General features: G+C 35.7%; 1 protein-coding gene across 7 annotated transcripts in view; it reads left to right on the top strand.

The window, feature by feature from the left end:
- Positions 1-13,476, top strand: part of LOC110478036 (TLE family member 1, transcriptional corepressor) — a 79,062-nt gene that overhangs the window by 36,631 nt on the left and 28,955 nt on the right. For 5 of the 7 annotated variants that reach the window (XM_021544347.3, XM_021544352.3, XM_021544346.3 and 2 more), the window contains exons 7-9: positions 2,575-2,779; positions 3,520-3,536; positions 11,352-11,468. In XM_021544347.3, coding sequence (XP_021400022.1) covers positions 2,575-2,779; positions 3,520-3,536; positions 11,352-11,468 — 339 coding nt within the window. The remainder of the gene's footprint in view (positions 1-2,574; positions 2,780-3,519; positions 3,537-11,351; positions 11,469-13,476) is intronic. The other 2 variants (XM_021544353.3, XM_021544351.3) reach the window with 1 other exon arrangement.

Raw genomic sequence — 13,476 nt, 5'->3', positions numbered from 1 at the left:
TGTGCAGAGCAGCTTTGCAATGCACTTGCAGCTCTCACACCACACCTTGCCCATTGTGCCCCACTATTTGTGTGCAGTACCACCAGTGAGCACAGGACACATCCCTTACACTCTCAGCTTCAGAACCTTTCACAGAGTATTAATCTTTTCCACATTTCTCAGACTTTCATAATGTGTGGTATGTAGCTACAAACCAGAGCCAGGGAAATGGTAACATGCCCCTAACATTCCTTAAAATGTTAACTTGTGCTTCCTGAAATCAAGTGGGTTAACTTGTTTGCTAATTAAACCAAGCAGGAGAAAGATGAATAAGGGTTATCTTTGTACACTTCCCAAATGGTGGGGCCAAGAATGGAAACAATTTAACTCATGTTCCCTGTTTCAAACTTCCGGTGGTCACTGCAAAAGAAGCTAGTTTGAGCTTATTGTTGGAGAAGGGAGGAGGCTTTTCTCCATGAAACCAGTTTGGAAGGAATAAATCACTTTCTAATCTTAGGCAGTTGCACACAAAACTAAGTAATGTGGGGTGATAGTACAGCTGGGGACAAGTAAGACTGATGCCAGCAATGCTGCACAGTACTGCTGATGGAAGTTGCCTCAGAGCTAGAGTGAAGATGACTGACCTGGCTGCAGTGGTCAGTGAGGAAGGAGGTGAAGAAATCACCATCTCTGAGAGAGGCTGCCAAAATATCAGGTTATCACCTGTTTTGAGAAAATGTGCTGGAAACTACTGAAGTCTTGATTGTGTGGAGAGGGATGTCATATTGCTCTTTAGAGGCTGGATTCAAAAAACAAACAAAACCCCCAAACTGTGGTCCTATCAGACCTTAAGTAAAGCTTCACTAGCAAAAACTGATTGATACTGTAGAAAATGGTCTACTGTGTTAACTACTTCAAAATCAAAATTATTCCTAATGCTTCCTTCAAAATGTTGCCTTCTGTAAACACATTAAATTAGAAGAATAAGTTATCTTTTACCTTGTTTTCTAAACATTTTGAAAAGGATGATGATCAGATGTATGTTTTGACACATGGCTTCTTATGCAGCATTCAAAAATAAATTCCTGATATGTGGTGTGAGAAAGATTTGGCAAATGCGTGGCTTTGTAGAAGTGACTAAATGGATTGTGGTAAATTTAAAGATTGTATTGTAATTCAAAATAAGTAAATGATTACTGCATGACAGTTGGGACAGCAGAAAAGTGAAAAATTAGCAAGTTCAGTGCAGAGTTCTTGAATGTCAACCCCTGTGTCTACATAATTTTATAAACATTTTTTTGAGTTGAGTTTTTTTGGTACGATGTGTGAAATATTGTAAGCTGCAGTCCAGAAATGATTTCAGTAGCTGCCAGTAGTAAAAAAAAAAAAGCTGTAAAAATTTTATATACTGTTACAGGACCACTAGCATTCACCTGGTCAAACTTGAGTTCATTCTGTTCAGACATATGTTAATTTGTCTCCTTTTCGATCCAATGAATTGGATGGCACTCTAGCTTTTTCCTGGTATCTGCCTTGAACAGAGGGATAGTGGAGAGTGGCCAAGGTGGAGAGAATTGTTCTATCTTCTATTCATATGCTCAGACAGAAGGAAGCAGGAGAGAAAGGCAGAATACCTGTTAACCTGGGTGCTATGACTAAATTAAAGGTGCTTTTGAAGATTCATTTTCTAAAAAAACACTGTGCTAAGCATTTTAGGCAAATTAAATGGATAGCTGAACTTGGTAAACATTAATAAAACCATGGCAACTTTAACTAGAAAATATCCTAATATTTAAACTGTGGAGAAGACATTCTAATATAAAAACTGTTTCTACATTTACATACAGATTATTTTAGCAGATTGGTTACCGGGTTGTATGTATATTCATTTTAAGATTTTGATCTTGCAAGCTCCTTTTGAAACAGGTATTCATTAATATCATGTTTCTTTTTGAGAATTCCATGCTATCTAAAATACCTGGATTTTCAGCTCAAAGCTGGGTCCTAAACAGAGTGTTAAATCATGAATAATTTCCCCCCTTTCCCTTAAAAACCTTGGCTAGAATAAAATGCAAATTAAGCTTTACTAATTATGAAATTCATCATACCTTTTACATTCTTGAATATTCAGGATAGAATGGTACTTGCTGCTTCCAAACTGAAGGAAGAGAGGAATGTGAGTTTAAATTATTCTTGCCCCTGGAACTTTTGTTTTTTTTGTGCCAGAGCAGTGATACAGCTTTCTCTAGAAAGGGAAGAGTGTTTGATTGTTCTGCTGCTGTTCTTTGTTGCCAGAGATGCTGTGGCAGGCAGTAGCTGCCCAATATAACCTATAGTTTCTGAACTTATGAATCAGGCTGCAAAACAAGTATCCATCTAGCTTTTCTGGGACATGAGCAGAGTTATCCTCAGACAGCATGATAAAATGCAGTGTATGTAGTGTGGTAAGTTAAAGGTGGGGCTAGATTAAGAGGAAACAAATAAATGTCAAAATCCACTATAGATTCTCAATAATTAACCAGACTTCTGCCTTATCCTTCCCAAACTATGTGCTGTACGTTGTTCTTCTGGGGATGATGATACCACTGGGAACAGCAGCAGCAGTTGCAGGCTCAGCATCTCTCCCATGGCCATGGACCTCCAGTGCCTCTAACACCGCATCCTTCAGGACTTCAGCCTCCAGGAATCCCTCCACTTGGAAGCAGTGCTGGCCTTCTTGCCCTCTCCAGTGCTTTGGGTGGGCAGTCTCATTTGGCAATAAAAGATGACAAGAAGCATCACGATGCAGACCACCACAGAGGTGAGAGGCATGGCAGGCCTGATTAGGACGTTGTCATATTTGCACATTGCTGCAAATTATGTGCATCTCTAAAGAATTCAAGTTATATAGTATGAAAAAAAAAACCTGTTGGCAAACTTTAAAATGTCTGCATATAAACACTGAAGCAAAATTCAGCTTGGAATTTTTCAATATTTTAAAGGGGATCACTAGGTGTCACCTGCTCTGTACTTTGCAGGGCCTTTTGACATCCTGGTAAATGCTTAGTTGTAATAGCAGTGGCCTGCACCATATTGTGGAAAATTGTTAAACAGCATAATGGTGATTTTTTTCAAAGAAAGTAATGTTGTTAAATGGGTGGGTGGGAAGGTAGGGGAAAAAAGAATTTAAATTTTGAAGTGAATGTGTTCAAACAAAAGATTTAGATAATTGCATATGTTACTTAAGTTTCATAAGCTTAAATTCTACTACTCATATTGGGCAAAAATTGCACTTGACTAATTTTTGAAAAGAAAATAATTTATTCTGTCATGAAATAAAACTAGGCTTTGTGTATGGTTAAACTGTAAATCATGTTTACAAAATACTGTAATTTTCAGGAAATCACTGTATTAGGAATGTGCAATGACTTATATAAATAAAAGCCATTTTAAAACTGTTTGTGGCTTGTGTTCTAATTTTTTCCCCCCTTTTTTATTTCTGTTCTTGCCTCTGTGTCTGAACGGGCATGTCTGTCCATTTCTTGGTTACTGCGGGAGCAGACAGAGAGCCAGGCACAGTAAGTACCAACATTCCTGCTAATGTTTCCATTTCCAATAATGTAATAATCAGATGATGTGCTGTTTGTCTGTTCTGTCTTCCTTTTAGTTATTTTCATGATGCAAGGCGTATGTGTTTTCTGTTAAGATATGTCTTGGTTTATGCAGAACACCAGATCATTTGTTTGGTGAACTGTATGGAGGAGTCTTGTTTCTGAGCAGAATGCTTTTAGGTAAACTTGAACTTTAGCTTGCTTGTTGAAGGCAGAAAGGGGACATGAAGCTGCAAATCAAAAAGGATGTTGCAAATACAGCGTTTTAGTCCAGAGTTGAGATTTCTAGTCTGTAGGATTTTCAGGTACCAGAGTTGGAGAACAGGTGAGAAATTCAAATGTGAGAATTTTAAATGATGGTGTTTGGCCCTAGGAGGTTTTTTTTAACTGCATCTGTTTAAGCCATACTAATGATATTACTGCTTAATTTGTGTTTCAGGTATAACTCCTACAGTGATACTTTTTTCCTTGTAGACATAAGCTGTAATAGAATTGGCCTTGTCTGAAAAACCCTCTGAGGAACTACTCGCTGCTTTTCATGCTTTATTTTTCATGTTTTATTTTGAGTGATATTGCTGTATTAATCCGTTAGAGATGGTCATGTGCAACTTAATTCAAGTAACAAAACTCATTCTGTTTGTTTATGTCTGAGGTGAATTTGGGCTGTATTTTGTTCCTTTTCTCAATTACAAAAGACAAGAACTAGGAGAAGTTATTTGGGAGATAGCTGTAGGAGGCTTGCTTGACAGTTATTTACTGGAAACTATCTGCATATTTTTTGCAGCAGTCTTTTAGATTACTAAGCAAGAAGCATTCATTTCAGCTCGCTTAATGTTATTAATAACAGTGTATCTGCATAAATAATTTTAAGATGGGTTTTTATGAAGTCTCTGACATATTAAGGGCTTTTTGCTCTGTGTGGGACATACTTTAAGTGCTGTTAGTTGCCTGCAGGAATCCCTAGCTAGTGATGGCTCTGTGTTTTGATTTGATTGTTACAGTTTCCTGTCCTTGCCCTGGTCCCAGCCTCCCCTGCCCTGTCTGTCCTGTAATTTGGTTTAATTACTTTTAAGTAATTTTGGCTAAGGTTTGAATTTAAGACCAGGCGCTCAGTATTGTGAAATTTGGACTCTGAATTAATCTTGTAGCTGAGAATAGTTCTTGCCTGTGGAAGGAAAACTATCAGAAATTAAACCCCACTTTTGGGTTGTGGGAGAGTTGCAGGATCACTTGCTTAGCTCACTATAGATATAAATTTTACTTAAACTGTGTAGCATTGTTGCTGAAGTTGTTTCTGTATCCATATGTCTAACTGATGTTTGCTTGCTTATTGCTTGAAGCAGACTGTTTTTATGCTGGTTTTATCAGTAATTAACTTTTAAATAATCTGAGGCTTTATATCATAAAGTAATTTTGCCATGTAGGTATTTTGCATTTTGGATACTACACTATGGTCATTCCAGTTTGTTTTTGGTTTTTTGGGGTGGTTTTTTTTGGTTTGTTTTTTTTTTTTTTTTTTTTTTTTGTTTGTTTGTTTTTTTTTTGTCTCAGTGCAGGCTAATACTTCATAGCTAACTTAAAATTTTAATAGCTGAATACAGGTGAACTTGAACTTAAAATTGCTTAAATACATTGTTACATCAAAATCTTGACTTAACAGTAAAGGACACATTCAATGAAAAAATAATTCAAGAGATAGTTCAGTTCAACTCTGTGGCTAAATTGATCATCTGAGAATTATGGGCTCTTCAAACTCCTCTAGTTCCCTTGTATTTTTAATGGAATTTTCTTTTAATGTAAAATGCATTTTTAAGGATAATAGGAAATGGGTCCCAAGTACACAAGGGATAGCAGCAGGTCACTTTCGTTATTATGGGTGATTGAAATCACTTTATAACGTCTGGATCATCAAGATAAAATCAATTTGATTTTCAGAATAACGTTTTAAAAGTAATGGTGCTAAAAATTCTGACAGGCATGCTTTCATCATTCAAGACACCAAACCCCAGGCTGTTTGTAAGTTACCTAAATTTGCCATCATGTTTTGTGTTACTGTGCAGTTCTACAGTATGATTTCTATCAAATATGTCTGCCATGACCTCCAAGCACTGTCAGTTGAAGCTAAGAGTTCAAAATGTCAGTTTGAAAAGTTAAAATTTAATGCTTGTCTATGGGGTTTTAAATTGAGTTTTTGTGACATAACTTCGGGTTAAAGTGTACTGTGACAGTTGGAGTATATTAATTTTTTTTAAAGTCTCCTTAGATAAGCAATAATGAGCTTTTATGTATTGTATGTGTAGAAATACACCAAAATTAGTGAAATCATTGTATTTATAAATTAATATACAGACATGGTTTAATTGTTTTTAATTTTAACCAGTTTAGGTACTTTTGTTATATCTAAATAGCAAGGGCTACATTTTTCATTTGTATATTAGCTCAAGTTCCAGAAAGTAAAATGAAGAAAAGGTTTTTTTTAGATGTATGTTTGTGTAATGAGTAACATGTAAGTTAGTAATAATAGTATACTTTCTACGTGAATCCTAAAACTATGTTGTCAGATTTAAATTGTGTGCCTACTGGGTAAGAGCTGGTGGGTTTTGGCTGACTAATCTCTTAACCATACCAAACTGGGTCATGTTACCATGCAAATGCAGACATCCTTTCTAAAGTGGCAAATTCTGGCTGCAGGTAATGAAGCCAGGCAAAGAATGCAAGCTTTGCAACTGAAACTGAAAGCTTTGAGAGATATCAATGTAAAAGAACTTCGTCTTCATTTGTTTCTTTAGGAAACATGCTTGAAGCAGTTTTCAAACTCGTAGATGTTAATTTATCACTTGTTTTCCCACTATTCTAGTATCCTGTTTGAACAGGACAGAAATGCAAATGTTTTGATACACTCTGTTTTAGCAGTAGTAATTTTTGGCCAGTGTAATCTTATTTCATTTTATACTTAGCAATTTACATTAGTTGGTATTTATCTTTTGTCCTCATAAAAAATATTGAGCTTCCTAGGTCCTAAGACCTAGGAAGTATTCATAAATTTTCCCAGACATTTTTTTGCCTTCATTGTTGTGTAAATATTGCTATTTGTTTGTACAGCAAGTACTCTTTTCCTACAGAAGGAAAATATTCTATGCCCTGAGCTCTCTCAGAGAAGGTGGACAGGAACAACTGAGTACTACTTTTTGGAAGCTATTACATGCAAGCTGTTTTTGTTTTGTGTTTTAATTCTTTTAATGGGAGAAGAAATTCATAGAAATTGTTATATGGGAGTTTAGAGTACTGATCAGCATACCACAAGTTTCTTGGACTTTTTGAAGAAAGAATGTCTCCAGACATTGCTCATGTGTAGAACTCTGGGTTGCTATGGTTGCAGTTTAGTTTGTAGCTGATAGAAGGCAGCATAAGTTTGATGACAAAGGACAATGGGGTTGAGGTGGTATGGTAAAAATTTTTATGGATATCTTGATTTTGACAAACAGTAACTCAAAAATACTGAAATCAACTTATGCCTTGTTAATGTCTTCTGATTGTAAAACCAATATAAATTAAAATGGTGCCTGAAAAAAAGATGAAGTCAAGTAGCTTTCCTTCAGGAGTAATTTGACACAAAACGTACTGACTTCATAAATCAGCTTTTGGGTTTTTGACATGCTTGTTTGCAATAAGCATATTGAACAAACTGAAGTTAATGATTTGGAGTTGAATAGCTTTCAGTGCAATCTTCTTTTGCCTGTCTGGGGGATATTAAAGTCCATCTTCCAGCATCTACTCCATTCCTGTCAGTCCTAGCAAAGAGCAACTGATGTTTTGGGTGTAGTTGTTAGACTTGATCCTATTTTGCCTGCTCAGCAAGGAATTGCACCTGTTCCTGTCTATTTGTGCATATCTGTAGATAGCACTCATGTGTGGTGCAGTGGCAGGGCAGAGGTCCAGTGCATGGTTAAATAAAGTAAACTGAGCACAGCAGGCAAGCCCAAGTTGTTAGCTGTGGTGAGTGGCTGTGATGGCTGGTGGCTGTCGGCTGTCCTTGGTACGGATGTACAGACAGTCAGGGAATGACCAAGCACAGAGCAAGTCTACATGTGTGCACGTCTTTGGGGAAAAGGGGAGCAAGAGGACTAAGGAGCCCAGCACTAGAAAGCATCTTAATTGGGACCAGGTGCAGTTGAACCGTGTGCATAGATATAATGTAAGTACTGTTATTTAATTGATGTAATGATCAGCATAAAGTCACTTGTCAGTTCTCTGTGTACTATTCTGTATGAATTGTCTGAGCTGTATTGTAAGTGGGATAATGGGATAAATGAGATGCCCTCAGCCTGCACCTCTGGCAAACATAGTTGAGGTTTGGAAGTGGTTCCTGTGGGGAGCAGTAGGGAACCTACCTTCTTTCTGTGCATCAGGACTAGGTTTTTGTTTCACATTTGCCTTCTGGTGGTTTCACTATTTAACTTTTTCTGGCAGCAGATTTACTTTAGGGTCACAAATTGCTTGTTGTACAGCATTTATGTGGTCTGGTAATTGTGACAGGAAAACACATGAAACTTGCTCTGATCTGAGCTTCATGATTCGTAAATGTTGCATTGGTAATCCTTAATAAACTGGACTCTTAAGTATGAAAGGAGTATCCTCAGTCACGTATCTAATCTGTTGAAATTAAGACAAAATAAAAATTGGTGCTGTGCAGTTTCTCTTTAGGATATAAACTCTGCCTGTATTTTTTTTGCCCTTTTTGTGTAAGCTTACCCATTATTGAAGATCTATCCCAGCTGAAATTTTCTATAGAGTTATTTAAAAAACTGTAGCCAAATTAAAAATTCTTGTCCCACTTTTCAAAATAAGTCATTTGTGAGTAGACCTAGTTAGGCGAACTAAACAGATTACTCTTCTAAATAGAAGATAAAATTCTGATGCTGAAGCTTTTGCTGCTGTCTTCTGGCTGGCCTTGTTTGATAGTGGACATACAGCAAGTATAAACTCTGACAGAGGTAAAATGAGGAAAGGTGGTTTTTCTTACGCTGTTCTCACTGTTCTCTGAACTTTAACATTACAAGGGTGAGAGATATTAATAGCCCAAGGCTTATATGATCATTTCTTTACCAGTTCTTGTTTGTATTTTCATTTATTTAATTGTTCTTCAGTGTTCTCGAATTACTATTTGCACTATTTCAAAATATTAATTTTTTCACATTTGTTGAATGAAATCTTACATATTTGGTAGTTTGAATTATGTAGTAGTTTACAATAGCAAACTATTTTTCCTTTACCTGATTTTAGTCACAGTTGTTAGAACTTCCTTGAACGTCTATGGGAAACAAAGCAGGAACTTCTTAATTTTTGAGTTTACTCATAGATTTTGCCATTAAAAAAGCACAATCTTATCTGTAATTTCTGATGTAGCTGTTGGGAAATGAGCTGCTCTACAACAGCTTCCTAGCATGGATGCTCTGATGACAGGGAACAGTGGTTTAAATTAATGTAGTAAGTCATAGAAAGGTTGTGTAAATATGACATATGGGGATATGTTTTGCAGAATAAGCTTGTGATATAATTACATGTTTGCGTGAGAAACCATCAGTCTTTTGGAGAAAAAATAAATCTTATAATCTTTGTTTGGTGTTTAGGACAGAGTGGGAGTTGAGATTTCATACGTTACAATTCACAGTTTTGAAATTCTCCAAGACAAACAGTACAAAATATTGTCAACATTGTCTAGGTAGACTAAATTAAAAAAGAAAAAAAAGTCAGCTATTGTAGTTATTACTGTAGGTTGTCTAATTTTAAAGGCTGTAACTCCAAATAGCAGGTTTGCTAAATTTTTTCCAGATGTTGCCTCTTTGCCACCTTTCTGCTATTCACACATTTTTTTTTAATTAAAGTGAGGAACTGACTTTTTTCTCTTTACTGCATTTGCTTTAATTATTTTAATCTCAATTCTTCAGTAGAAAAATAGATATTTTTAGTTATTTTTATTAAGGAAATTATCTCTTAACCAAAATACTTTCTTCCTTAAGAGGAAAACGCCTCTAGTTAAGTTTCAGTTGACATCTTGCTTCTTAAGGTGTTTCTACTGCTTCTTAAGATGTTTCTACTGCTAATGCTGTTTCTAAGCATGATGGATTTAACATTAAAATATTGAAAATCAGTTTTAATGGTTTTCAGACTAGTGAATGAATCCTTGAATTTGTGTTTGTCTGGGAGGAGATAAGGGGTTAAATTCCAAATGTATTTGTCAAGGCAATTAGTTCAATGATCCAACAAGCCCACCTTTTAGCCACAAAACATTTTGGTAAAGACATTATTTTGAGCTTCTTTATACTGAATTTCAATAGACCCTCCTATATGCTTTATGTAAGCCCTTTGGCATTTGTTTAGCTTGAATAGTCATGAATAAAAGAGCTTAGAGTTGGCTTTAAAGTGCGGCTTCTGAATTACTAAAAGGATTCAGATTGCCTTATGTACCCTGTTTCCTTGTTCTTCTCCTTGGGGCTAAACATTTGTGTCTGAGCAAAACTATCTTGATGTCTTCAGGTTTTAAAGAAGAAGCTATTCAGTGCACAGTTCACTGGCTATTTGTATGAGTTTATGATATATTACAAGTAAATATCTCTGTCTCTTGGGTAGACCTAAATATGTGCTTTGAGGGCTTACACTGAAGTTCATGTTGGTATTAGACTTCTCTCTTGAGAGAGATACATGTATGGATGTAAATACGTGTTTACTTGTATATTTATGTGAGCCTATATTTATTTATCTAAGCATGTACTTGGCTTTTAGGATCTAGGCTTACCAGTTCTTTGTGAAAGGAGATTTTTTTCTCAACCCATTCAGTATTGTTCACAGCATTAACACATCAGTGAACAAATTGCCCTCTTGCATATGCTAATCCTGCACTTAAAAGAACTCATTGTAACACATTTTAATGCTTTAGCTGGAACTGAGATGGAGATGGGAATCGGGAATCACAGGCATATCAAATTGTCATGTGACTGAAAAATGTCTAAAATGCTCTTTGGGTCAACAGTTTGTTCTTAGCATAACTTAGCATCAATGAAAGCAGTCCATGTAGTTTGAGGAAAAGATTAGTCTTTGCTTTTGTCTTTTGTGTGCCTGTGTTGGCCTCAGTTTTTCAGATCACGTCTGATTAAGCAACACTTTAGCCTTAATTTCACACTAGTAGTGAAAGTAAAAATATTTGATCTTTGTTTGCAATACATTTGTTGAAGGAATCCAATTGGAGTTTACTCCAGCTAACAATTGATTACTGCATAACCGTATTCAGCATATACTTGTTATTTTAGGCATTAAAGGCAAGCTGCTGTTTATCTGTCCATACCTCCAGGTGTACATACCAAAGCCTCATCTATTTATGATGTTCTAAAAGTGACTGATCAATCAGATTGTGTAGTAAATATTTTTATTATATGTAATCTGAGCATTAAAAAAAAATAAAATCGTTTTTACTTGCTCATGAATAAACTGAAAGCCTGCTTCTTCTCCTAAACAATAAATTCAGTTGAATTAATTAGTTAAATAGACGGTGACTGACAAGTGAACTAAACTTTTGATAAGTTGGACAATGAAAAGCCAAGCTTCTTAGAACTCGTGAAGCTGTACATGTTTGCCTGGAGGACTTTGTTTTGAATTAAAATGAATTAAAAGACTTAAGTACGTATAATTTTTCTAAAACATCTATCACACCAGTTTGAATTTTTAGGAATATATGGAGGAATCCTAAAAAGAATTTTTGATTGACCTTGTGTTTTGTCTTTACAGAGTAATTCTCTGTTGGTCCCTGACAGTCTACGAAGCACAGATAAACGCAGGAATGGCCCTGACTATGCCAATGACATCAAAAAGAGAAAGGTCGATGATAAGGATTCCAGCCACTATGTAAGCAAATCTGTGTCAAGGAAATGATTAATTTATTTGCACATACTGTGCTTGTATGAGGGTTAAAAGAGTTGTGAAGAACAAGGCAACTTTTGTATGGCTGAAATAGTACATGAATATATGTGCTAGAGAGGCACAAGATTCAAATTTTGGGAAGAGTAGTAGTGACTCAGTAGTTTGGGATATTGTGAAGTAATAGTCCTCAGTAGGAGTAGCTGTTTGGGATTCACATTTGCTCTGGGGCATTTTTCAGAGTTTTAGTGACATTCTTGCTGGACACCTCAAGAAACTGCAGGTTTGTTTGAAATGGAGGATTTTGTTACTGAGAGGAGTTTGGTAAATTTTAATGATAAGTAGTTATTACCATGCTGAGTTATAATTACCATTACAAATTGCATATGCTGTCAAGCTATATCAACTTACTGAATTTTACTTCTGGTTGATAAGGCAATTTCAGCAGAAAGCAAATTGAAATATTGGAAGTTCAGAGTTTTGTGTTCTGCATTTTTAACTAGCTTGCTTGTTGCTTGGCTTTAAAGAGACACTTCAGTGCAACAATGTGTGTGAACATCAGAAGGTTCACACAGGCTTTTGACTTCAAGTATAAATTCTCAGCCAAAACACAGGATAGTACTTAAACAGGCCCAAGAGACTGGGATTGGTGTGAGAGAGTACTGAAAAGCAAAATTCAAATCTATTAGAACATACTGTACTTTGATGTAACAATAATGTGGCAAATTGTCTGGTTTATGTGATTCAGATCACTAATTAGGTCTTGGTTACTGAAACCTAAGAGAAAATTAGGTGTCATTTTATGTTCTCAGTATTTGGTAGGGTAATTTTAATTTCTCTCCACTTGGATAATATCTTTGAGCAGCTATTAGATATTTTAGTGCTGTTAATGGTTTTACAAGCTGTATTTCCACCACTTTCTAATAATAATGTTTTAATTTACAGAAGGGTTTGGCAAACTTCCCCATGTTCCTCCCTCAACTTTAAGAATTTGATACTTTATTGGCATTTTTTATTTTAAATATTTGGAGATTAAGCATTCTTAAACTATGCTTGATATAAAAAGGAATAAAAAGTTTAACTTGTATTTCTACCATAAAGAAATGTAAAGGATGCTATTGCACAGTGGAAGCAGTCTTTAATCCACATTTTAAGTATGTTTCTGCCCTCTGTTTGGAATGGATTTTATAGCTAAAGGTAGCATCAAGTTAAAAAATGGAACAAAGTAAGGATATTTGAAAGTTCCAGATTTATTCTAATATTGAAGATGATTTTTTTGAAGGTCCACCAATTAAGCAAATACAGATCTGCTGATGTTGAGCTTATTTTAGAGGAATCCCTTCCTTGTAACGACAAGGAAATACTTCTTGTGTCAAAAAAGACATAAATGGGTTGTAGGACCTGTAGCTTTTGGAATAAGAATAAAAAGTGAATTTTTTCCCCCTTTTTAACTTTTGAGTAATTTTCATATTAGTACCTATATAGTTTCACTTCATGAATTTATTAGTGAGGTGACTCTTTGATATTAGAAGTTACTGGAGATGCCTCTGATAGTCCCAGGAAGTTTTTTTTTATTAAGATGACAAAGTTGCTAGGGTTCACTTAAACATTGCATTGCAACTAATTTTGTCCTCCTTCAGAGGGGCATTTCTGGCAAACGTGTCCCTTCTCCCATAGTATCCCACATTTTCCCACCTGTTCTAGCACTCTGGGTTCTTCATACTTTTTCAGAGGTGGCAGAAAAATGGAGCTAAGCTGTCCCTGTCCTTTGTTTTGACCTTTTGATAGCTTTCGATAGCAAATAGAGTGACCATTCTGTCTCCAGTGGCGCTCTTGGATCCCTAATATATTTGTGTTATTTCTTGAAGCAAAATTCAGCTGTTAACAGAAGGGAAAGGTTGAAACTACCTGTTGGTTAGGGAGTATTTTTCAATTGGATTTTTTTTTTTTGGTTGGTTTTGGGTTTTTTGTTTGGTTGGTTTTGGGTGGCTTGGTT

The sequence above is a fragment of the Lonchura striata genome, chromosome Z (assembly GCF_046129695.1).
Source record: "Lonchura striata isolate bLonStr1 chromosome Z, bLonStr1.mat, whole genome shotgun sequence".
NCBI classification, from domain to species: domain Eukaryota; kingdom Metazoa; phylum Chordata; class Aves; order Passeriformes; family Estrildidae; genus Lonchura; species Lonchura striata.
The sequence above is the reverse complement of the archived record's forward strand: the minus strand, read 5'-3'. Positions and strand labels throughout refer to the sequence as shown.